This window comes from Phlebotomus papatasi, chromosome 4 (assembly GCF_024763615.1).
Source record: "Phlebotomus papatasi isolate M1 chromosome 4, Ppap_2.1, whole genome shotgun sequence".
Classification (NCBI taxonomy): Eukaryota; Metazoa; Arthropoda; class Insecta; order Diptera; family Psychodidae; genus Phlebotomus; species Phlebotomus papatasi.
This window is the reverse complement of record NC_077225.1, coordinates 1,188,303-1,214,586: the sequence shown is the minus strand read 5'-3', so window position 1 is coordinate 1,214,586 and position 26,284 is coordinate 1,188,303. Positions and strand designations below refer to the sequence as shown.

General features: G+C 39.0%; 3 protein-coding genes across 3 annotated transcripts; 2 read left to right on the top strand and 1 right to left on the bottom strand.

The window, feature by feature from the left end:
* The first annotated feature begins 478 nt into the window (after nt 1-478).
* On the top strand, nt 479-5,881 carry LOC129808461 (uncharacterized). The gene is made up of 2 exons (XM_055858241.1): nt 479-1,604; nt 1,776-5,881. Exons 1-2 carry the CDS (start codon nt 479-481, stop codon nt 5,879-5,881), a joined length of 5,232 nt encoding a protein of 1,743 aa, XP_055714216.1.
* An 11,055-nt stretch (nt 5,882-16,936) lies between these two features.
* On the top strand, nt 16,937-19,643 carry LOC129808460 (uncharacterized). Its single transcript, XM_055858239.1, has 3 exons — nt 16,937-17,509; nt 17,699-18,815; nt 19,519-19,643. The coding sequence occupies exons 1-3, from the start codon at nt 16,937-16,939 to the stop codon at nt 19,641-19,643; spliced, it is 1,815 nt and encodes a 604-aa protein (XP_055714214.1).
* Nucleotides 19,644-19,886: 243 nt separating this feature from the next.
* Nucleotides 19,887-25,839, bottom strand: LOC129808459 (uncharacterized). The gene is made up of 4 exons (XM_055858238.1): nt 25,446-25,839; nt 25,222-25,341; nt 22,250-24,338; nt 19,887-20,034 (listed from the first exon to the last, which is right to left on the bottom strand). The coding sequence occupies exons 1-4, from the start codon at nt 25,837-25,839 to the stop codon at nt 19,887-19,889; spliced, it is 2,751 nt and encodes a 916-aa protein (XP_055714213.1).
* Between the last annotated feature and the right edge of the window lie 445 nt (nt 25,840-26,284).

Below are 26,284 nucleotides of genomic sequence, written 5' to 3'. Positions count from 1 at the left end.
TTATTCCAATTATTTCGCATATTTTCCAGGTAATTCAGAGATCAGGGAATCTATTCCATAAGAACAGGGAATTGGCTAACAGGAGAAATTGTCATTTACTTTAGGTAATTGAGAGACTTGGTGATATTCCCCTTGTGTGCAGGAGCCAGAGCCAATTGAAGGAAATTATTGTTTACTTTAGGTGAGCCAAAATTCTCAACACTTGGTCCTTCGAGCCGGATTGAGGAATTATTCCAATTATTTCGCATATTTTCCAGGTAATTCAGAGATCAGGGAATCTATTCCATAAGAACAGGGAATTGGCTAACAGGAGAAATTGTCATTTACTTTAGGTAATTGAGAGACTTGGTGATATTCCCCTTGTGTGCAGGAGCCAGAGCTAATTGAAGGAAATTATTGTTTACTTTAGGTGAGCCAAAATTCTCAACACTTGGTCCTTCTTCGTATAGAAGGCAGATTGATCTTCGGGACCAGCACCATGCCAAACAAAGGATACAGCAAACGTAACTACAAGGGACAGCTCACGATTGTGAAGAATGTCATCGAGAAATACCATATAACTCCTGGGAAGTTGAATGAACAGGGAGCTGAGGTCGAGCTGCTGGCCACCAGAGACACTCTTGAGCGCATTGAAAAGAAATTTCAAGCTTTACAGTCTGAGATAATCAATGAAGCCCCACCGGAGACTAAGACGAAAGAACAGGATGAATTATCAGCCTTTCTAGATGAATGCCTTGAGGTTGAAATGACCATCAGTACACTTTTGGCAAAATTAACCTCAAAATCTTCAGAGTCTACAGGCTTGAATATCAGTGGGGAACTTGGTGAATCAGGCAATGCCAGCATTGCTTCTCTTGTTTCATTGATGACTCAACAGATGAAGGAGCAAAGGCAGCAAAGAATTAGTGAGGAGGTAAAGCTCAAAGAAATTTTATCTGCGCAAAGGGAGGAGTTTCAAAGAATGTTGGAGATATCCAGAAGTGACTCAATTACCAACAGAGAAGAAGATGGTGCCAGACACAATTCCACAGCAGAGCGTAGAGCCAAATTGGAGCCCATAAAGCTCCCCATGTTCAGTGGATCCTACGCTGATTGGCACTCATTTAAAAATCTCTTCATATCCAGTGTGGGAAATGACAGGACCTTGTCCAAATCACAAAAAATGCACTACTTACTCACGTCTACCAGCGGAGATGCGTATGGGCTTTTCAAAAACCTTGAGATAACGGACTCAAATTTCGACATCGCTTGGGAAAGACTGGTAAAGCGCTATGAGGACAAGATGATGATCATCACTTCACATTTTGAGAGATTCTTGAAGCAACCACAGATCACCAAACCTGATGCAGTAGCTCTGAGACAGCTTCAGGCATCAACAACGCAGTGCTTGGAGGCAATTGATGCTTTAAATGTCAACGAAAGGGATCCTTGGTTAATCCACCTGACCTTGAAGCACCTTGACTCCCAGACACAAGAAGCTTGGAGTGAAAAGCAGCCAGATGGTGTTCCGACGTGGAAAGATTTCGATGACTTCCTCAACAAGAGATGCCGTCAGCTCGAGTCGTGCCCACCTACCGTGCCTAATCAACAACAACAATCGCGCAGTAAGTCAAATAAGGCGTTCACTTGTGTTGTAAGCAATAAAAAAGAAAATTGTCAGTATTGCAAAAAGAATCCTCATAGGCTTTATAAGTGTAGGAAGTTTTTGGGTTTGCCTCACAAAGATAGGGTAGAAGTTGTTAAGAGCCTTAAGCTTTGCTTAAATTGTTTGATAGATTCTCATTCAATTGATTCATGTAACTATCAGGCGTGCAAAGAATGCTCGCAAAAACATAATCACCTTTTGCATATTGCTTTTTCAAATGAAAAATCAAGGTCTCAGTCAGTTGCCATTACCACTCAGCAAGAGAGTACCACAAATCCCTTACCTCTTGTATTGCCAAGAAATTCCTCTTCCACCGGTACTTCCCTAAGTATTTCTGGAGCTGATGGGGGAGTGAAGACTAAGGTTTTGTTTGCAACTGCGATCGTTTCTCTCTTGGGTCCTGACAATATTTCACTGAAGTGCCGAGTAGTACTCGATCCCGCCTCCCAAATTAATATTATAACGTCACGCATGTGCCAATGTTTAAGTTTGAAGCCAAGACGAAGTAATCTTGTGGTAGATGGGGTTGGATCCATATCTCAGGCCAGTCAGCATGAAGTTGAAATAAAAATGCGATACCAGAGGGGTCTCGAGTTCATAACTGAGTCACTTGATTGTATTGTCATGCCCAAAGTTGTGGGAGATCAGCCTAACTGGGAGGTGGACTTATCACAAATTCCCTTACCCCCAAATCTTAAATTGGCCGATCCCTCTTGGCATGTCAGTCAAAAAATTGATCTCCTCATTGGCGGTGCCCATGTTTGGCAATATTTCTTGAATGAACGCCAGGAATTAGGTGAGGGAATGCCCATTCTTCAGTCAAGCGTGTTCGGATGGTTGGTTGTAGGACCATGTCCCGAAGAGAGGGGGCCCACTGGAGCTTGTTACATAACCACTCTCGCCAGCATTGACCGGACAATTAAACGATTTTGGGAGATTGAGGAGATCCCTAAGGAGACAATTATTGAATCTGAACATCGCGAAGTTGAGGAGCAGTTTCGTTTGACTACTCATAAAAATTCAGAGGGTCGATATGTTGTTCAAATTCCCCTGAAACCAAATATTGAAGATCTCTCTGATAATAAATTGATTGCCACTCGTCAGTTAAACTATCTCTTGTCCAGATTGCCAAGGCATCCAAGACTCTTTGCAGAATATGATACCATATTTAAAGAGTACTTGTCACAAGGCATCATTGAAAGGGTTCCGCTGACTGAGTTGTCAAATCCTTCCTATTACCTTCCTCATCACGCTGTGGTCAAGGAGAATGCAGTTTCTACAAAAACTCGAATTGTATTCAATGCAAGTTCTAGGACAAAGACTGGATTAAGTTTCAATGACTGCATTAAAGCTTGCCCTGTAGTGCAACCTACTCTGATTTCCATTCTGTGGAGATTCCGCCTGAATGAGATAACACTTACATGTGATATAAAACAGATGTACCTCCAGGTTGCATTACATTCTCCTCATAAAGACTACCACCGATTTTTGTGGAGGGAAGGCAGTGAGGTAATTTATTATCGGTTCACGAGGGTGTGCTTCGGAGTGGCTGCATCCCCATTTTTGGCCACCCGGGTGTTGAATAAGATAGCTGAAGATGAGAGTCAAACGTACCCCCTTGCCGCGTCAGTTTTGCGTCACAACTTTTATGTTGATGACTGCTTGGTTTCAGTGTCAACGGTTCAGGAGGCTTTAACAGTCAAAGAACAACTGACTGGCATCTTGAGAACTGCTGGAATGGAATTATCCAAATTCAGAAGCAACCGTCCACAAATTCTTGCGAACAATGATCACAATGCAGATGATTCTGACCTTATACTGGATGAAGAGTCAAAAACGCTGGGTATCATTTGGAATCCACGGGAAGATGAATTCAAGTTCCGAGTAGCAGAAGATTTACAGTCCACTCCTGTCACTAAGAGAAACATACTCTCAAAGATAGCTCGGATTTTTGACCCATGTGGTCTGATTGCCCCAGTAGTGACGTCAGCCAAAGTGATTATGCAAGTTTTGTGGAGAAAAGGGCTTGAATGGGATGATGAGGTTCCGGAATGTCTGGATAGACAATGGAAAGCTTTCGTGGGAGATTTGAAAAATGTTGACGACTTATGCATTCCTAGATGGATTTGTGCGGTAGAAAATCCAGTGAAGAAGGAGCTTCACGCGTTTTCCGATGCAAGCAATCTCGCATATGGAGCAGCAGTGTACTTGATATATGAAGACAGTAACCATAGGCGTTGTTCTGGTTTAGTGAGTGCAAAATCGAGGTTGAATCCCATTAGTTCAAAGGATGATCATGCACAATCACTTACCATTCCAAAAGCTGAACTCAGTGGTGCTGAGTTAGCCGTACAACTGATGTCTGCCGTAGGTGAGTCGTTGGGCATACAGGAGAGATATTACTGGACAGATGCCAAAGTTGTTCTCTACCAGATTCACTCCAAAGCTCATCGAGACGTTTTTGTTCGAAATCGTGTCATGAAAATTCGCTCATTTTCCACACCTTCACAATGGAGGCATGTGCCAACGAAGCAAAATCCAGCTGATGTGCTTTCCAGGGGATGCAAAGTCTTGAATCTTATATCGAACTCTCTCTGGTGGCATGGTCCTAGTTGGCTGCAGGAAGATAGTAGTCAATGGCCTCCAGAATTTTCTCCAGAAGAACAGCCTGCGCCTTCAGTTTGTACTGCAGTGCTTGATTCTAGGACTGATCCAAATGCCATCTATAATCATCTCATAGAGCATTGCAGTTCATTCATCAAAGCCACCAGAGTTGTTGCATGGGTTTCCAGAGCAGCAACCAAGTTCAAGCAACCACGAAGAAGAGTCACAAGAAGTTCTGCAAATGCAGATGAGTCTTTTCCATTTCTGACGGTGACAGAATTACAAGTGGCTGAAAAATTCCTGATCAAGTGGGAACAAGAGAACCATTTGAAGACAACCTTAGAGAAAATCCAGTCGAATCGCAGAAACAAGGTTGATAGATACCTGCGAACACTTTACCCTTTTGTGGACATTGATGGCATTTTGCGAGTTGGGGGAAGAATTGATTCCGCTCATGAGAATTATGATGCCAAATTCCAAATCATTCTCCCTCACGGGAAACTGGCCGAGTGGATTGCTGAAGCAGAGCATGTGAGACTCCTTCACTCTGGACCTCAGGAAACTCTTTCATCAATTCGAAGAAGATTCTGGCCTGTCAAGGGGAGAAGTTTGGTTCGAAGGGTAGTGCACAAATGTGTAGTTTGTATTCGAGCGAAACCGAAGATGTCAGAACAACTGATGGGATCTCTTCCAGAGTACAGAGTTACTCTCACTAGACCCTTTTTGCACACAGGAGTTGACTTGACTGGCCATGTTTTAATCAAAAGAGCCCCAAGAGGATCTGCCCAAGAAAAAGCCTATGTTTGCATATTCATATGCATGTGCACAAAAGCTGTTCATTTGGAAGTTCTCACCTCGCTTTCAACGAAGGCTTTTATCAGTGCATTTCGAAGGTTTATTGCGAGACGTGGCATGCCATCACACATGCACAGCGACAATGGCACCAATTTTGTGGGGGCATCGAAAGAACTCTATCAGCTTCTGAAAGAACATGCCACTCAGCAAGAATTGTCTGATTTGTCATCAAGTCTTCACATTCAATGGCTGTTCAACCCTCCTCTAGCTCCCCACCAAGGCGGATTATGGGAAGCCGCAGTGAGAAGTTTTAAGCATCATTTCGTGCGAGTGGTAGGGCGAGCAATATTGACGTATGAGGAACTAAATACTGTTGTGATACAGATTGAGGCAGTGTTAAACAGCAGGCCACTGGTGGCAGTGACTGATCATCCAGGAGACTACAAATGTCTTACCCCTGGAGATTTTTTGATTGGCCATGCTCCAACCCAATTGCCAATCGGACCAGATGATCCTGAACAAATAGACACTTTGAGGCGTTGGCAACTTTGCACCAAACTGAGGAATGATTTTGTGCGACGTTGGAAAGTCGAGTACTTACATTCGTTACAACAACGCCATTTATGGAACCAAGAGAGCCCCAACATTGCCATAGGAGATGTAGTATTGCTAAAGTCGGAGTCTGCAGCAAATGTTGAGTGGCCTATGGGCCTTGTCGAAAGTGTACTACCAGGAAGGGATCAGAAAGTTAGGGTGGTGGTGGTAAGAGTGAATGGCAAATCCTTGAAACGACCTATTACGAAGTTAGTGAAACTTTTAATCGAAGAAAAGCAATAATTTAACGTAACTGAAATCAGATTTGAAGTAATTAAAATAAAAGAAAAACCAAAATTGAATTTAGGTGGAGGATTCACTTTATTAGTTTAATTTAAAGAAAACAAAAATTTATAAAGTTTGTAAACAAAATTGAAGTTTGTAAGCCCACTTTGGAAACGCCTCATGAAATAGGGGGAGAATGTTTACAATTGAACGTTATCACTTTTAAATTTGAAGCTTATTGAGCAATTCATGATAGTATTTCATGTAGGCTTGCATGCCTGCAAAAGTGGCCAGTGAAAAAGTTTTAGCAATGGTGGTTGTTTACCGTTGGAGTTAGTTCCGGAAAGAGTCTTTGTGATAAAAATCCATGAGGAAGCACGTTTCTAGGGCAGTGGCAAGAAAAAATTAAAATTTGTGAGTGTAGTCTTGAAAGAGGAGTGTTTAAATATAGCATTAGTGGAAGAAAAAAGCAGCAGTTTCAAATCGTTGATCCGTTCTCCCGGATTGAGGAATTATTCCAATTATTTCGCATATTTTCCAGGTAATTCAGAGATCAGGGAATCTATTCCATAAGAACAGGGAATTGGCTAACAGGAGAAATTGTCATTTACTTTAGGTAATTGAGAGACTTGGTGATATTCCCCTTGTGTGCAGGAGCCAGAGCTAATTGAAGGAAATTATTGTTTACTTTAGGTGAGCCAAAATTCTCAACAATCATAATAGAAGGATGTAAGATTCTTGGCTAATTTTCTCAAGACTCCAGATATTCAGGAAAAGAAAATATTTGAGATCAAAAATCACGAATTTCGAACTTTGTGAAATAACTTTTCTTTTCCAAAATTTTTTATATTAATTTTTTTTTCAGCAAAAAGTTCTTTAGAAACACAAAATAGAATACCAAAAGATTGTATATTGCATATTTTGATATAATATACTACTCTCAAATTTCCAGAAAAGCGTGTAAAATTTTCCGGGTCATATATGACCCGGAGTATTTACGAGTTTTCACGCAATGGAAATTTTATTTCCTCTCTGAACTATTATATTTGATCATAAAGCATTAGAAAAACTCAATTTTACATGAATTCATCTGCTGAATAAAAGTGTGACGCGAAAGAGTTGAATTCGGGACACGCTTGAGTCTTTTTTTATTTAATAACCATTATCATCTGGCCATTTTGTTAAAGTAGTCATTTGATTTTAATTATTTACGAAAATTTTGTAATTTAATTTCTTGTTTTTTTTTATTAAATAAAATGCCTAAATCTATTTAGTCATTTTATCTCTATTTATGGTCATGCAGTTTTTTTTTAATTTAATCAGTTTCTGCTGCCGAGAATAGTTTATTCGACGAGATTCTTTACTCCCAAATCTCAGCTAATTCAAATTTAATTTTCTATTGATAAAAATAAACTTCATTGAGCAAACAGACATTATTTTAACTCTTTCAAGATTTTAGAGGTACGAAAGGAAACAATTTTTTGAGCTATTCAGAATTTTTGAAAAAATAGTTTTAGAGGATAATCATTAAATATAAGGACATCCAAATCTAAAAGGAGTAGAATTATTGTAAGCATGTAGCTAAATCTTGCGACGCTTTTTAAAAATATTTCTTCCGAAGAAGCATTTTTTCAGTCTTAAGTCTGAAAAATAGAGCCTGTTCTAATTTATTAAAATTTTCAAACAATTTTAATCTATGTTATTTTATTAGATATTAGATCTTTCAAACAAAATATTTCATTCCATAATTCTACAGGAAGTGAATAAAGTAAGGACTTTTTTAATCAAAACTTTTTTTTTTGATATGTTAATAATCCAAATTTAGATACTTACTTTTTTGTGATTCATCCGGAAACATCTAAAATGCATAACAAACTGAATTATTTTGATAAGAAAAAAACTATTTTCACCATAAATTTCTCACTAAAGACCAAAACGCCCAAACTTTTGAAAAAAGTGAAGAGGAACGAAATTGCCTTGCTGGGATATCTCACGGTCCAGAAAAAGGTAAATAAAAAAAATACCAAATTTTTCAGATAATTTATATTAAAAGAATAAATTAAGAGAAAGATAGAATCCTATCCAGCATTCACGACACTAGTCGAATAGTCCTGCATTAGTCCTGCACCAAATCCCAGGATGTCTGCTTCATGGCTTGAGTCGTCCTATTTAGCTTACAAGGACGCCATTGTGGTCAGTCGCCTGGAAAGAGAAGAAAACAATCAATTAATTCAACACTTAAATAAACGATACAATAAAAAAATACCTCTAGTTCTGCAACAAATCCCGGGATATACATGCTTCTCAGCTTTTTCTCATCCTGTCCAGATCCATGGCTCCAGCGCAGTCAGTCATCTGGAAAGAGAAGAAAATAATTCAATTAATTAAACACTAACAAAATGATACAGAAAAATAAATACCTCTAATGCTAAAGCAAATCCTGGGATGTCTGCTTCACAACTTGGCTCATCCTGTCCAGCTTCCAAGGCTCAGATTCTGGCCACGATTTTTCTGATATTCCTTCCCTCCTGGTAAATAGTCGCTAAAGAACATTTTCTTTTTTAAAAGGTGTCTCCGGGGAAGACACTAAACTGCCCCCTGAGACACTGGGGAAGGGACATCCTACCCACATTCACTTGAAAATTCGCAATAAAAATTGGTACCAAAAAAAAAGCTGAAATTTTTGCCAATTGACACCTGGGTATTTTGCACTGACTGAGCCACAAATTTAATAAAACGCGATATTTCACTACAGCACAAGTCCTATTTGGTGTCTGGGAGTCAATACATGATTCACTGTGGCCCCGAGGATGAAATTTGTTGATAATTTTCCTCTAAAAGCCGGAAAAATCACTTTGTTTTTATTTCATGAACTACTTTTTTTTCTCTTCAGTGTATCTGTCGAAATTTGGTACTGTCAACACTGTCAATTATGGTGCAAACTTCAGTTTGCTCCTTCTTTTTGATCGTGTTTTTTTCATGGTTAAGTGAGTTCTGAGTGATGACTAGGTTGGACAAATTCCTGGAGAAACAAAGGAGCATCATCTCTACGAAGGAAATGTATCGAGAAATCCCTTGAAAGGCTCCCGGAAAGGCCAGGGAATGAGCGAATCCGCACGCGCTTGGAGTACCGAAGTCAACTCACTTTTATGAATGATATGGAAAGTTTCCGGGCTTCTTGGGACATTCTACGTTTCCCTTACATGAACAGGAAGAGGATTTGGTAAGATTGGTTCATGAAATGAGGAGTGAAAGGCATCCTCTTGAGGCGGATTAGCTATCCAAATTTGCAGATAAGTTGTCCAAATATTATTAACAAAGTTGTCCAAAATAAGAGTCAAATAATTCACCTCTGCATATCAATTCATTTCTAGACGTATCAAAACTAATTTTAGTAAAAATAAGACGATAAATAGCTTGCCAAGTTTCTAAACAACCCTTCTGAAAAGAGAGTAACAAAAAAATCCAATTGTATTGAAAATATCGCACTTCAAACTTGGAACATCGACATGCAGACTGGACAAAATTATGAGCCCTTACCCTAATTTCTTTATTAAATATTATTTCATGAAGACCGATTTACTCACCTTGTAGGGGAATGATTTCACTTCACTTTCAATTAAACCTTTGGATTTAAAATACTTTTTCACAAGGAAAAAACAATAAATGTTTTCAATCAATCAGCTGTGATTAGCGAAAATACCACTGACTAGAAAAATTTTCGACAGAATCGAGGTTGTTTGTTTCTGAACTCGTTTTTTCGACCAGAGCGCCTCAAGTGTTCATTTGATGAACTTCAACTATATCAAAGAATTGTTGTATTTTGTGAGACTTTCCATTTAAAACCCTATTTTAAGTGTCTTGGTCGAGTAGAGGCAGTCGAATTGGCATCTGAGTGGTTTCAAAGCGTTATTATGGGAAAAATCAATTTTTTCACACTTAAACGGCAAAATCTGATAGATCCCATTATCTGATCGAAAAATGATGTATGGACGAAATATAGACATAAAAGTCCTCTACAATTATGTCACAGTAATCATCAAGATCGTTTAAGCAGGTGTCGAGATAATTGAGGTTTTATGTTATGAAAATTGTTAATTCGATTGTGGCGCCCCTGATGTTGGTCCCACGAAGTTCAAGTGTTCTAGAAAGTTGTACCGCTTTGCGAAATCTTTAATTTGCGCTATCACTCGTCAAAATCGGTCAAGTATAACTGAGAATATGATGTTTTGAATTTCGTGAATATCTCCGGTTCTATTTTAACCAGAGCAAACCCATGAAACTTTTTGCAAACTTAATGGCCTACACTACAAAACTCTAAAATTTGATTAACTTACACAATAGCGTTTTTCATAAAAATATGTTTGAATTCTGATGAATTTTGACGCTATTACAGCGCCACCTGTGATGTCTTTTTGAACTTCCATCTGAAAGTGTTCATCGAGGAGAAACCAAATCCCAAAATTTAGGTCAAAATGTTTATTGGAATTGGAGATATAGGCCGGTAAATTTCCAAACTTTGACCCCTTATATCTCAGGTCAGGGGTCATCGATCGACTTAAGTTCTTTTTTGACAGATGATCTGCGGCCACAACACACTAAAACTTCAGCCCGATGCACAAAGGAAATTTTGAGTTATTTAACTGAGAAAATTGAAAATATTTCTTTTTAATAATAGTGCCCCTAGCGGTGGTTTTATGAACTTGTGATGTAAGAAGGAGAACTAGCATTTTATGAGAGCTTTCAAAAACTCCCTCACTTCTTAAATTCTGACAATTAGGACCGGAGTAATAGCCATTTTAAGATTTTTTTTGAAACCTTATAGCTCTGGTTAGGGTGTCATGGGACCTTAAGTTTGGTATTGATCGAAAGCTCTAGTACCCAGCTATACCATCCTAAAATTTAAGCCCGATCGATGTCAAAGCGGCAGAGCCATTGATAAAACGAAAAAGGGGGTATTCAAAATGTCTTAAGTAGGGGTGTGGTGTGTGGGGTTAATGCACCAAGTTGCAATATTTAGCCGATATATAACCTTTGCCGGAAACCGCAAGTCGATATCTTTTTTAGTTTAGGAGCTATTAAGCTCCAAAGAGCAGCCGGCCGGCCGGGAATATAACTTAACCATTCATATATTCATGATCAGGAAGTGGCAAAACACATTCTGGCAAAGTTTGAGCTCGATTGGAGGACATGAAATTTTGGTAGGATTATTGTAGGTGAGATTGTTAAGAACTTCATCTAATAGAACCACAGCGTGCTCCAAATTATTCCGCCCGTGATTAATATTTTGGGGAAATTTAGAAATTTGTTAAATATAACCACGGCATATTCTCATTTATCACGCCTGTGATTGACATTTTAGGGCAATACGGAGATTTGTTAAATAGGAACCCGGCGTGTTACCATTTATCACGCCTGTGATTGACATTTTGGGGGCAATATAGAGATTTGTTAAATAGTAACACGGTGTGTTACCAATTATCACGCCCGTGATTTACATTTTGGGGCAATATAGAGATTTATTAAATAGTAACACGGCGTGTTCCTATTTATCACGCCCGTGATTGATATTTTAGGGCAATACGGAGATTTGTTAAATAGTAACATGGCGTGTTCCTATTTATCACGCTCGTGATTGGCATTTTGGGGCAATATAGAGATTTGTTAAATAGTAACATGGCGTGATACCAAGTATTACGCCAGTGATTTACATTTTGGGGGTAATATAGAAATTTGTTAAATAGTAACACGACGTTTTCCCATTTATCACACCCATGATTAAGATTTTGGGACAATATAGAAATTTGTTAAATAATAACACGGCGTGTTCCTATTTATCACGTCCGTGATTGACATTTTGGGGCAATATAGAGATTTGTTAAATAGTAACACGGCGTGTTACCATTTATCACGCCCGTGATTGGCATTTTGGGGGTAATATAGAGATTTGTTAAATAATAACACGGCGTGTTCCTATTTATCACGCCCGTGATCGACATTTTAGGGCAATACGGAGATTTGTTAAATAATAACACGGCGTGTTCCTATTTATCACGCCCGTGATTGACATTTTGGGGGTAATATAGAAATTTGTTAAATAGTAACACGACGTGTTACCATTTATCACACCCGTGATTAACATTTTGGGACAATATGGAGATTTGTTGAATAGTAACACGGCGTGTTCCCATTTATCACGCCCGTGATTTACATTTTGAGACAATATAGAGATTTGTTAAATAGTAACACATCGTATTAAATAGTAACACGGCGTGTTACCATTTATCACGCCCGTGATTGACATTTTAGGTCAATATAGAAATTTCTTTAATAGTAACACGTCGTGTTACCAATTATCACGCTCGTGATTTACATTTTAAGGCAATATGGAGATTTGTTAAATAGTAACACGGCGTGTTACCATTTATCACGCCCGTGATTGACATTTTATGAGAAATATAGAGATTTGTTAAATAGTAACACGGCGTGTTCCTATTTATCACGCTCGTGATTTACATTTTGGGGGTAATATAGAGATTTGTTAAATAATAACACGGCGTGTTACCATTTATCACGCCCGTGATTGGCATTTTGGGGCAGTGTAGAGATTTGTTAAATAATAACACCGCGTGTTACCATTTATCACGCCCGTGATTGACATTTTGGGGGTAATATAGAGATTTGTTAAATAATAACACGGCGTGTTCCTATTTATCACGCCCGTGATTGACATTTTGGGGGTAATATAGAAATTTGTTAAATAGTAACACGACGTGTTACCATTTATCACACCCGTGATTAACATTTTGGGACAATATAGAAATTTGTTAAATAGTAACACGGCGTGTTCCTATTTATCACGCTCGTGATTTACATTTTGGGGGTAATATAGAGATTTGTTAAATAATAACACGGCGTGTTACCATTTATTACGCCCGTGATTGGCATTTTGGGGCAATATAGAGATTTGTTAAATAATAACACCGCGTGTTACCATTTATCACGCCCGTGATTGACATTTTGGGGGTAATATAGAGATTTGTTAAATAATAACACGGCGTGTTCCTATTTATCACGCCCGTGATTGACATTTTGGGGGTAATATAGAAATTTGTTAAATAGTAACACGACGTGTTACCATTTATCACACCCGTGATTAACATTTTGGGACAATATAGAGATTTGTTAAATAGTAACACGGCGTGTTCCTATTTATCACGCTCGTGATTTACATTTTGGGGGTAATATAGAGATTTGTTAAATAATAACACGGCGTGTTACCATTTATTACGCCCGTGATTGGCATTTTGGGGCAATATAGAGATTTGTTAAATAATAACACCGCGTGTTACCATTTATCACGCCCGTGATTGACATTTTGGGGGTAATATAGAGATTTGTTAAATAATAACACGGCGTGTTCCTATTTATCACGCTCGTGATTGACATTTTGGGGGTAATATAGAAATTTGTTAAATAGTAACACGACGTGTTACCATTTATCACACCCGTGATTAACATTTTGGGACAATATAGAGATTTGTTAAATAGTAACACGGCGTGTTCCTATTTATCACGCCCGTGATTGACATTTTGGGGCAATATAGAGATTTGTTAAATAGTAACACGGCGTGTTCCCATTTATCACGCCCGAGATTAACATTTTACGGCAATATATGTAAGATTTTGATAAATATAATCATGCCGTGTTTGTATTTATCGCAGGTGTGATTTATTTATTTAGTTTCACGGACGTGTTAATATTTAATACAAACGAGTTCATATTTAATACTTTTCAAAATATCACGGAATTACGCCTGTTGGTTGATTTCAATCACGCGTGCTTTTCTCTGAGTGTTGGTGTTTCCTCGTTGAACACAGGGATTTCTTCGTCAGATTCAGATGAATTGATGACTACAGGCAGCTTCTCGACCTCTTTCAGCAGAGGAGTCACTCCAAGCGATAGGTGGGTTTGGGCTGTAGAAGGCGTCGGTGGTGACCGTTGTTGTAGACTGCTTTTCTTGAAGGGATCAGCGGCTTCTAAATTGGCTGCACAGGATGGTTCTGCGACTCATAAATCGGCCTTGCAGGAGGGTTCAGCGGATTTCACTTCACCAGAGCAAGATTAGCTCTTCACTTTCACTTCTTTGACTAGCACTTTTTTTCCGCGTAAATTAAAGCTAGTGCGATTCATGGAATATTCACACATGTGACACTTTGTGCTATTCATGGTCACGGCACCACTGAAGCGAAATGAAAAGACGTGGTGAAGTTTTCGCGGTTTATTGAGTAAAACTCAACCAAATTACAATATGTCGCGAAGATTTTACAATGTCGCGACAATTTTTGAATAAAAATAACAATAAATTTAATATAAATAATAGGAAGAGGAAGAGTAAAGGTATCAAATCAGGAAAAGTGCGTTCTAAAAGTTAAGCATTTTGGCACTTTTCCTGTTTTGCAACAGTAGCACAACTATTCGATATAAATGTGACAGGGAATTGTTGAGGGAAAATAGTTGAGGGTTCCGCGTCCAAGAAGTGAACTTTTCAAAAGAAGTTTTTCCTACATGGCACCCACCCTCTTTAATGCCCTACCCAACCCCCTCAGACTACCAGATATGTCAATGGGTGCGTTCCTGTCTGGATTGTGCATTAATCTCTGGGAGAATTATTTCGCTGAACGATCTCACTAGTTCATATAACTTTGTTTTGTTGTTGCGGAGGACTGGACACTTCATCTTGATAGGAGTGTACCAGCCTGAGGTGCGGTCTTTTTACGCAGTTAAATAAGAAAGCATGGAGGCCTATAATCTGCTTTTGTTTGAGTACTTCTGGAGTGCTTTGCGAGCCCCGCCTACTCTGGGGTCTCTCTCGGGCCTTCAGCCTTCTCTCTCCCCAATATTGTAAAGAAGGTCGGGTTGGCACCGTGTATCCGGCTTTCAGTATAGTATGTGTAATTTTGGTCTCCGGCCATACCGCGGTTTCTGGGTCGTCCTTCGGGATGGGGTGTCTTGCCCTCCACTTTGTCCCTTAACGTGTATAATTCATGTAACTTCATATTTTAAAGCTTTTTCTTTTTTCTCTTTTAATTTATACACATTTCTTTTTATCACTACGGCATCAACACGTGCTAATTTTTAGCCTCGTTGTCGTATCCCCCATGTGTCTTATCTGGTGGTTTCCCTCCTTCCTATGTCCAGTAAAAGCCATTTACAACAAAAGATCGTCTATGACGACAAAAGATTACACAGACTGAGAAGAAGCATTTCCGCCGTTTGGCTTTGGAGGCTGGTCGGCAACGCTGAGACGGCGGCGGACGCATGGGAGGGGGGCTGCTGTCAAGACACCTGAAGGAAAGACACATACAAATAGGATCCATATCTATTTTAAAGTTAAATAGTGGAATTTTTTATGGTAATGCTACAATAGAGAGCTAGACTGTATTCCTCCTCGTATTTTTATGAATGAAGTCTGTAATAGTAGGTAACCGAACTCAGTATATACCCGAAATTAGGCAATAAAAATAAAAAAAAAACACGATTTTACGTGGAAACCCTCACGGGAAAAACCACGTTTATTGGAAAAAAAACTTCACTCCTTCGCTTTCATTTCATCCTGTTCCTCAGTGTCTATGAAAGCTTGAACCATCTCTTCCTGTTCATCGTCATTGTTTGTGGGTTCGATTTCATGATCCGGCCACAACCAATCAATTTGATTCGCTGTCTCTTCACCAATTTGGAATTCATCGTCCATATTTATATTTTCCAGATCTTCATTAAAAGCAAGTTGAAATTCATGGTCCAAATATTCAACTTCTTCAAGGTCATCGTCATTGGCCATGTACTCAAATTCATCATCAAGCAGTTTAACTTCATCCTGCAGAACGTTTCTTATGAATTCTTGTGACTCTCTATCACTCCTTTTATCAGCGAGCCTTTTCTCCGATTCTGCAATAGCAAGCCGCATGTTGGATTTTAATCTTTTTTTGCAAAAGCCTTGTTTGAAATTTTGATTTTGTCATTCCCATAGTTGAGAAAGCTGATTCACATCTGTATGTAGTTGGAAATACAGATAATAATTTCTTCAAGGTTGCAGCCTGCTCTTCGTCCACTTCTGAGATTTTTCCGGAAAATCGGGAAATTGTTCAGAAATCAGTCGTATTTCATCAAATTTCAAAAATTTCCTTTGAAATTCATGTTGGACATTCTGAATTTCTTCCGAAGATCGTGAAAAATTTCCAACATCAGCAATTTCACGACAACATGGGAAGCTTTCAAGGTCGTTAGTGAGGATACTGTTGCTCAACTCACCCAAGGTTCTATAAAAATTATAAATTTCTCTCACGTGACCGAAAATATTTTTATTAGTCCCCTGAAAAAAAAAAACATGCAAACATGCATTACACACACTGTTAGGGAATTAAAAAACAAGCTTTCAATTTTCGAATTATAAGTGCGGCAATTAAAAAAAATATATTATTAGATTGTGAAAGAATCATAGGTGTACAGCATTTGTACAGCATGAAAGAAGTAATGGTGCTTGTTAATATTCCGCAAAATCTTGTATTATTGGCAAATATCTAAGACCTTAGCAAAAAATGTATTTTTTATAGAATCTATCTAATACCACAAAATAATAGTGTAATTCACTAGTATCGACGCTTCTATTCCATATTATTCTATCTCAAAATGACAACTTTTTAGGAGAGCCATTTTAAATTGGAGATCCTATGCTGTTTGTGTATTCTTTTAAACATTGAACATCTCGCCACCAGTAGAGGAATTTTGTAACAATACGACAATGCCCCCGTGTGGTTGGGGTACCCATCGGGCGCGTCCCAGGTGGCGGATAGGGAATGGCTGTAGCTGGTTTTAGAACTGGCTATAGTTTGTTTGGAAATAGCTATAGGCACGTATCGGCATCTTTGCGTCTACGAGAAGTCCTTAGTGGATACTAAACCGCGGACCACCCCAAAACCCGTGTCTCCTGGGTAAGGAGGCCTGTGATCTCAGGTTTGCACCCTGTTGTCACAGTAACCTGTCAGCAAAAAAAACACAACAAAAAGCCTCGGATGACGGACGAACTGCACCGGAAACGACCCACGCGAGACAATGGACAAGCTGTTGTTTCAACCGCTGGTCCCGGGGTCGGAGGGCACCAGAGTAACGGAAGAGGCTCTGGAGTGACATCAGGTTTGGCAGACCTACCACGACGGCAACGGCACTTGAAAATGGCTACATGGAATATCTTTTCACTCACAGGGAAGCACCAGGAGCTTAAGAGCGAAGCAAAAAGATTCCAATTAGATATAATTGGTGTTTCGTCCACTAAGCAAAGAGGTATTGGAACTGTGGATCTTAAGGAAGGGTGGCAACTTTTCCTGTCCGGAGTGGCACCAGAAATGTCTGCACAGGCGTGTGTGGGGATACTCACAGGCTCCCGGCTGTTAGACAGGGTTTGTGATGTCTGGACACACAGTGGGAGAGTGATGGGTATCAAGATCAAACTTCAGAGATCTTCCCTGGCGGTATTGCAGGTGTACGCACCGAACGCACCGTCAGAGTACCCAGCTTTCCTAGATGAAGTGGAGGAAGTCCTGAATAAGTCAACTTCTGAAGCGGATTCAGTTGTGTTCTTTGGAGTTGTTGGTTGGTGTTGACCCATGTTGACCCATGTTGGTGTTGACTCTGAGACATGGAAGGGTGTGATTGGGAAGAACGAGGATAAGAGTGAGAACACGAACGGTAAAATGTTGCTGGATTTCTGTGCAATCAAAAGTTATTCGATCATGAATATCTTTTTCCAGCACAAGGAGATTCATAAATACACCTAGGAAGACACAAAACGAGGACATAAGTCAATAATTGACTTTGTCCTTGTTCCCGGTGTTGATAGAACAATTGTCCAAGACGTTCGAGTTTTTAACAGTGCTGAACTGTCAACTGATCACCACCTGCTCTTTGCAAAAATTATCCTTGACGAAGACCCCCCCGCTCTACCTAAGGGTAAGAATAAAGTGCTGAAATGCATTAGATGGGAGAGCCTTAAGAAGAAGGACGTTGAAGAGAAATTTGTGAAGGGCATACAGGAAAGATTTGAACAAATTCCACAGTCTCCTTCTGACGTACAGGCTAAATGGGCCTGCTTCCAATCAGCCATTTTGGCCTCGGCTACAGAAGCTTGTGGCGTTAAGCGCGTTAATGTGACGAACAACGTGAAACGGTCATCTTGGTGGGGAACACCGAGAGTAAAAGAAGCCGTTTCAGAGAAAAAGAAGGCTTATAAGTTGTACATGCAGGGTAAGGATTCTGAGTCTCGTGGTCGTTGCGTTGAAGCGCGAATGGCTGGAAAGCTCGCAGTTAAAGCCGCTAGAGAGGAGGCGTGGAAGAAGTTTGGTGAAAAGCTGGAGCTCGACTACAAGATGGCAAACAAAACTTCCTGGCAAACAGTCCGAAGACTCCGAGGGAAGAAGAGCAATTCCATCCAAGGAGTAACATCCAAGGAAGGGAATCTTCTGACCAAAGAGGAAGAGGTCTTAAATCGTTGGAAAGAATACTTTTCAGAATTGCTCAATCCTCAGCAAGGCACTGATGTTGACGTACCCACAAGTAAAGGCAGGGAAGAAAGTAGTCCTTCAGAGAGTGAAGTCCTGTATGCAATTAGTAAATTGAAGGATGGAAAAGCTGCAGGAATTGACGACATACGTCCCGAAATGCTAAAACTCATGGGTATAGTGGGTGTTAATTGGCTCACGCGTGTCATTAAGGTGGCTTGGCAAAGTGGGAGAGCACCAAAGGACTGGCAAGTTGGGGTCATTATACCCATATTCAAGAAGGGAAACAAGAAAGATTGCTCCAATTATAGGGGAATTTCCCTTCTGAGTTTGCCTGGCAAAGCGTATGCCAAAGTCCTTGAGAGAAGATGCCGAGAAATAGTCGAACCCAGACTGGGTGAGGAACAATGCGGGTTCAGGCCTGGTGGAAGCATCACGGATCAGCTTTTTACCCTGAGGATGATTGTCGAAAAGGCTTGGGAGTATGCAATTCCACTCTATGCTTGTTCCATAGATTTGGAAAAAGCATATGACCGAGTACCGAGAGAACAACTTTGGGATGTACTGCACGAGTACGGACTGGATGAAGAATTGGTAGGAGCTATTCAGTCATTATACAGAGACTGTAGTAGCTGTGTTCGTGTAAACGGATCCAAGTCGGAAGATTTTCAGGTGGGTGTTGGATTGCGCCAAGGGTCCCAATCAACATTTTCTTTCCGTTTGGAAAGCTGCCCAAATTTCGTCGACACAGTGTCGACAGATATTGGACAGATAATTTTCCAAGCGATTGGAAAAATTTCTGTCCAAATATTTCCCAATTGGACAAAAACTGGACAGATTTTCGAAATTTTTCTGTAGAAAAAATCTCGACAGAAACTTTCGAGATTTTTTCGACAAAAATTGGACAAAATCCTTACCATGTGCGTAGCAGTCTTCTTCTTCTTCGCTTTTCTGTTCAGTCAGTTTTTCTTGGTGCAAAGTAATGTTTGTGCATCGAATTGATCAAAAACGATGGGCACGATGGGATTTTTCTTTCCGGCACCACCAAGAACCAACAAACAGGCAGTGAGAAGAAAATCTGCTCCTAAACACATTCTAAGGGAGAGAAATATATCAGGACAGTTGGGATGAAATTGGATCTGTGGTGGAGGTAAATATGATCAATAGATCTCAACCAAGAGCAAGAGATTTCTATTCCATGACAATTACAGGACTAAGACCATGAGGTGCCTCATTAAGTCAAATTTAGTCTTTTATTTCAAATATAGTCTTAAGTAGTAAGGTGCCAGCACAGTCCTGTTCTGATGTCACCTGTGTGACCCAGCAGAGTACTGTTTTGTGACGTCACAGGAGTGTAATGCTGGTCGATGGGCTACGTTCAGGTCGATCCCCTCCCCTCCCCCCCCCCCCCCTCTGCCCGTTCCCCCTCCCCCCCTCCCCCATCCTACTTTCTGTGTTTTGGGTAATTTTATTGGTTGTCCCAGCAGAGTACTGTTGTAAGAATGATTTTTATTGGCTGTCCCAGCACAGTCCTGTTGTTACGAGACATTTTTATTGGCTGTCCCAGCACAGTCCTGTTGTTACGAGACATTTTTATTGGCTGTCCCAGCACAGTCCTGTTGTTAAGAGATATTTTTATTGGTTGTCCCAGCAGAGTACTGTCGTTTGAATGTTAACCGTTTTGGCGGCCATATAGGGTTTTTAAACTGTAAACTCTAGACGACCATGTTAAACTCTTTGAACTGTGAACTTTTGAGATTGCACGTTTAGATAGCCATTTTGAATATTTGAATTAACTGAAATTACTTTGGATGGATTCTTTCTCAAGTAATTTTTTCTCCCTATACAATGCCCAGGTGACTGTGCTGTGCACTTTATCCGCACGTGATAGAAAAAATGTGGTGTGGTTTTTTCGCTATCAGTAAATGAAATTTTAGGTGATTTTTCTCATAATCTTTTCCTCTATGCAGTGCCCAAGTGTGAAAAAATGCAAATGCAATATGAGATCTTTTCGCGCTCGTTACCATATGGGCTATCGCTGCGCGCAAGAACTTGATTCCTTGAGAAGGAGGAAGCAAGCAACACTGAAAAAAATGTTTTGTGTGTGGGATGCAATTAAATTGATAATTGAAATTTCACAATATTTTGAAAATCTTACAAATGAATTATTTGATCATGAATGCCCTACAAATTTGGGCCAAATTGTTTGGTAACGACAATACAAGATTTTTTTTGCTGGAGTTTATCCTATTGACAGACTTCCCAATCATGTCAAATTTCCTTCTATAATAATCGTTATTATATTATATATCATCACGGTAAACATTGGATTGCGATTTATCTACATAGAGATAATAAACCAGTTTAAATTTTAGATTCCTATGGACGTTTTCTAATATACAAATATCAATAAAATCAAATAAGAATTTTTGTCAGTTTGTTACTTGAATTCAAAGAGTGCAGTAATGGATAATACACTATCCAAAATGGAAAAAATTGTGGAGAAGAAAAAGAATAAAAAAGTTGATAAAAAGCAAAATGAAAAAAAGATTCCACCGAAACAATCTCCAAATAAAAAATGTGGACATGTAGAAGAAGGAACTTCAAATCAGAATTCAACTATAGAGCCAGCTTCCATGGACATTGGACCATTTATGGAAAAAGAACCTAAAGTACTGACTGAGATGACAATTCTAAATGGATACACGTACTTTCTAAACGACTTGAATACTACTTTTGTCACTGTTGGATTCTGGATCCATGAATTTACACCGATTGTGAAAATTTCTGCAACAAACTACTGGCTTGGATCTGACAGTATTTATTTTACCCAAAAGTCATGGAATATGCTGTGTTTCAGCGAGGCAAATATCAGAGATGTTCTGAAGAATGGAGAAACAGACCTCATGCATGCTGGATATATTAATTCAAGATTTGAAAATTTGGAAATTAATTTCATTCAAGTTGAAAATATGAAACCAATAATGTTGTCTCAAAACAGAAATACAATTCTCTTAAACGAAAAAGAATTTGATTGTCTCATGAATTTAAAGTATTTCATAAATGTTACTTTGATTTATAATCACTCAATTCAGAATTATATTCAACAATATTTTGAGAATTATATACAAACATGTAAAATAGCAGGAGTAAATAAACTTGAAGCTACTTCATTTACACCTCCTGTAGAAGATCGCTCACCAATAAATTACTTTAGATTATTTACCGAGAAAAGTTATTATATTGATAAAATATATACATCCCCTAAATTGGATAAAGAAAATTTGTAATTTTAATGATTTTATAAATAAAGAAAAATATTTTCAAATACTTACTGTCTTTTCTTCACTTCTTCAACTGCTCAAAGTAGAAAAATCAACATTGCAATACAGTGGAAATTGAAAAATATTTAGTTCCATATAAAATTATTTATTAATCAAGATTTAAAAGACTATGACTTATTCTACATAACCATACAGAAAAATATAACATAATCGATTTAATCTATTTACAAAATAATAAAACTAAGACTGGTTCTAAATCTAAACCTAAAATCCAAATGGCAAAGTGTCATTATTGTGGATGCAGCGTCTTTTTATAAAAGTGAATTGGGCTGTTTTTGAAGAGGGTCCAGATATTATTTTAAAATGTTTTTGACGCTGAATTTTGTTTGGATAACTTACTTTAATTTCTTTATCGTCGCAGAGGACCAAGGATTTCAAACTTTCAAAATTTATATCTTTTTCTACCTCCCTGTTCTGCGATACACCCTTGCATACTACTTTATAAGAGTAAGAGTTTGTAGACGGGGAATAGATTTTCAAGCCATACGCTTTTGGCCCTGTGCTCACGAATTCTTCGATGAAGGCCCCCTCACCGAAATCAGCCAATTCATCAGTTAACTCTCCCAAAAATTTACCAGTGGAAAGAGGATTCTCTTCCCCTGCAGGTACTACGTAGATGACTGAATCCGTGTCACAATAAAAGATATTATGTCCTATCTTTGATAAGATGGAATACAACTTGATCCTTGCATTGGTTGTGGTGCAGATTCCGACACCCATATTTACGTATTTCGATGGAGGCTCTGAATCATGAATGTGCTTCCATGAAACAATAAATTGGTTGTCGCTTGCGGGGTAGAATTGTACAATTTCAATAGCTTCTGAAGAAAGAAGTTCATTCAATTCCTCAGGAGAATTGCAAATTGTAGTTTTTGTAAAATTCTCCCGCATTATGAATCTGCCCCACAAACTGTTCAACATTATTTTTGCAAGTGAACGCATACTTTTGTTAACACGGATGTTTTCTTTATCAAGATGTATCCCCTCATTTTCAAAGAATTCACGGATATAATTATCTTTATCGGAATCAGATTCAACTCCCGAGGGCCATCCACTAGCTTCCTGTTTAATTTTGAGAAAATTATCAACGTAATCGGCAAAAAGCCCACGTTCACCCGTCTCGCGATTGTATTGAGAAGTTTTATATGCCCAAACTTCAAAGCATTTTGTGATCACGTATCCATGATCAACAGCGAGACGGACTTCATCAATGGACCATATTCCGGTGAGGGATCTTTCATCATTTGAATGGAGACATCGATCAGTATTGAGTTCTTCCGCACATTTTCGACAAAGAGGAAAGAAGAGTCGGTTATTGCACCTAAAGGGAAGACAGGGGATGTAGAGGCCTCTTGGTGGGAGAATAGTGCATTTCACCACACCGTCATGCTTCAATACATCCTCCTGACTTGGGATGTCTTTGATAATTGTTGGGTGCCCGACAAAATACTTCGAATATTTGTTCGCCCACGGGTAGAGTGATGTGAAGTCATAGTAATAAATTTTATCCCCGGGGCGACATTTGTAATATGTACGGAAAACCTCAGTTCGGCCCCCGTAAACCGCTGATCGTAAATCAAATCCTGAATCTACGACTTCAGGGTGATTGTTCAGTCTCTCTGCAAGCACAGGGTCTGAATCCAACATCCGACGGAACTCACACTCCCAAATTGAAACAAGATTATACCCCAATTGACGAATGTGATCCAATCGTTTTAGAGTGCTCTCATAACGACTCTGCATGTTGTCATTGGGCTTCTTTGAGAATGCATGCCCTCTGTTTAAAAAGCATGTATGCCCATGGAAGAAACATCCCTCAAAACTATACACAGTGTTAGAGGCCTCATCATATCCATCAGCAATATATCGAGATCCGCGAATTTTGACCTCATACTTTATGTTGGGATGGGAAGTTTCCTTCATATACACGAGCCATTTCAGAGAAATTTTGCTCTGCATTTGAAGGAAATTGGAATTATAATTGTTTTTGGGGGTAATGGCAAGGGTGTTGGGAGTAAGGTATTTTTTCCTGTAGGCTTTCATCACAGCGTCAGCTATGGTGATAGCCTGCAAGAAGGGATTCAAGGATGTAGTTTCAATGAAGGAATGTATAAAGTTGAGGCATCCTTTCACTAGAATTTTGACATCTTGGCGGCAGTAATGGATGAGTTCTTTGCGGTTGTCAAAGGGGAGTTCTTTGACTTGCTCATACCATTCTAAAAACTCGGCATATTGCTGGGAGGACATGGATTCAATTGGATACATATCAATTGGGGGATAACTTCCAATATAAGAGCGGTTTTCCGTGGTATTGAATTTATAGGGATAATATCCCTTATCGCATTCAGGCAGTCCAAAACTCTTTGAGAACTGTGACAGAGGGAAGGGAATAAAGGATAAAGAGTCCAGAAATGTTACTCCCTTAACTTTCGCATACAATATTTTGCAACCTTGTAGAATAGGTTCGATCTTCTCTTCCCTCTGACACAGTTCTTCGAGTATGAACTGCGCATCATAGCCTTTGGCATTGTGAGCGATAGCAACAGTGGGCATAGGCCTAAAGGTAAGTACATAGTCTACAAATTTTTCCACCGCTGATCTGTTGCTATCGCTCTCAAAAACATGTTCCACGGGGGTACAATTAGGGCAATTAGAATCTAAAGAATTACTACACAGATGACATACTGTGTATGATATACAGAGATTCGGAACATGTTTTGAAAATCCATTCCCAATATCTACAAACTCTGACTCAAAATCATAGAAAATCAGAGTATATTCTCTGGAAGCTTTCTTCTTATACCCCTGCATATAACAATAATGGGGGAGTGTGCAAGTCTTATAACATATATCACAAGTTCGTGAATCGCAGTCGTGAGGTGTGGTAGGATCATACATTATAAAACACTGATCACACATTTTCATACGGTTACATACCCCATTGTTAATATGATGCTGAAGGCAAAGAATACCCCTGAAAGATCGATTGCAGGAAATACATGGGATCATATCCCTTACAGAGGGACATGGGGGGGTATTTGTGCAATACTTGCACGTTTCAGGGCAAATATGACTCCTATTGTATAAAGTGTCACAATAACTACATTGATGTTTGAAATCAAAAAATCCTTGAACAGATTTAATGCAAAAATAATGCTTTTCTACTTTATCATAGAATAAATTTATAACGTTGTTCTGATTCTCCTTGGTCCTCCGCGATTTATATGCTATACTTTCAAAATTCCCGGCATCATCATAAATAATGATTCTAAATTGATCTCCGAATTTTTTATCAAATCTATTAACAAAATCTAACCCGTAAGAACCCTCTTCACTAACAGGCCCACCTACATTTTTAACTAATTTTTGAACTTCTTTTTTGAGAGCAATAGGGTAACGTCTAATACGTCGAAATAGTTTTTTTACGTTCTTCATGAGCACTTATTAATAAACACTTACCAACAAAAATAGATGTTGTTAGGCAATTGGATGTCCCAGAAATATCTATGATGCTTTTCTGCTTATACCTCCTCATCTCCGAGAGTGTCATCCTTCCAGGATTATGACGTTTCCCCCGCCCTGTAGAATTTATTAGAAACAAAATTATTTTTTACTGTCATAGTAATGGTTAATGATGCACGGAAGTAGGGCAAAAAAAATCAAAATGATTCATAATTGCTTACCTTCCAATTGATGAAACATATAAGCTCTAACAGCTACGACGTCTGCTACATTGAAAGCTGTTGTGCATTGCTGCACCTTTTCCAGAGCAGAAAATATAGTCTCCACTGTTAAAGTACCCAGAGGACGGAGGTCCAAAAATATGGGCTCGTTGATCGAGTTCCCCTCAAGAAATATCTCCAGGATTATTCTATCACCCTGACTTCCCTCCTGTTGAATAACTCCAATAACTTCGTTGAAAGCCTTGTTTACCGAATCCCTGCAGGTGTTCCTAACAGAACATCTCAGCTCAAAGCTCAACTCGAGCTGCGTAAAGTTAAAACGATTGTTGAATGATTTAACTTTCTGAAGAAACTTCACGAATTTCTCCTCCTCGGCCGGAATCTCCATCGTCATTTCGAAATTGCTTCCACTCATTTTCCACCAAAACTTAATTTATTCACTTATAGAGTACGAGATAGTAATCACTAAACTGCAGCGACTGTGACAAAATTGTATTCCGCGTTGGGTTTTTATACCCACATTCATCTATCGCGAAAATGCATTTTCCCACAGAATGACCAAACTTTGTCCAGACAAAAATATCCAATTTCAATTGCACGTGGGTTTAGAATTTCTTATTCCAAGAAAAGCTCGCGATCGCGAAAAATTCAGTGCTGTCTTTGTGATAAGCTTAGTCCATGCAGACGAAGATCTCAAATTTCATTTTCGCGAATGATGCTTTTCCAGGAAATTATTTCACATTTTTGCATTTCTCTATGAGACTTTTTATTGCACGTGTGTATAGGATCATATTTCAGTCGGGAATGGAATTTTTCCAAGAAAAGACGCGATTGCAAGA

Coding starts and splice junctions, on each gene's coding strand:
- LOC129808461 (XM_055858241.1), top strand. CDS start 479: ATGCCAAACAAAGGATACAGCAAACGTAACTACAAGGGACAGCTCACG. Junction 1,605..1,775: donor TCAACAACAACAATCGCGCA/GTAAGTCAAATA, acceptor ATTGTTTGATAG/ATTCTCATTCAATTGATTCA.
- LOC129808460 (XM_055858239.1), top strand. CDS start 16,937: ATGACGGACGAACTGCACCGGAAACGACCCACGCGAGACAATGGACAA. Junction 17,510..17,698: donor CAGTTGTGTTCTTTGGAGTT/GTTGGTTGGTGT, acceptor AAATACACCTAG/GAAGACACAAAACGAGGACA. Junction 18,816..19,518: donor AATAGTCGAACCCAGACTGG/GTGAGGAACAAT, acceptor ACACATTCTAAG/GGAGAGAAATATATCAGGAC.
- LOC129808459 (XM_055858238.1), bottom strand. CDS start 25,839: ATGACGATGGAGATTCCGGCCGAGGAGGAGAAATTCGTGAAGTTTCTT. Junction 24,339..25,221: donor AACAACATCTATTTTTGTTG/GTAAGTGTTTAT, acceptor AAAAATTTGTAG/ACTATGTACTTACCTTTAGG. Junction 20,035..22,249: donor GTGAGCACAGGGCCAAAAGC/GTATGGCTTGAA, acceptor TCTTAACAACAG/GACTGTGCTGGGACAGCCAA.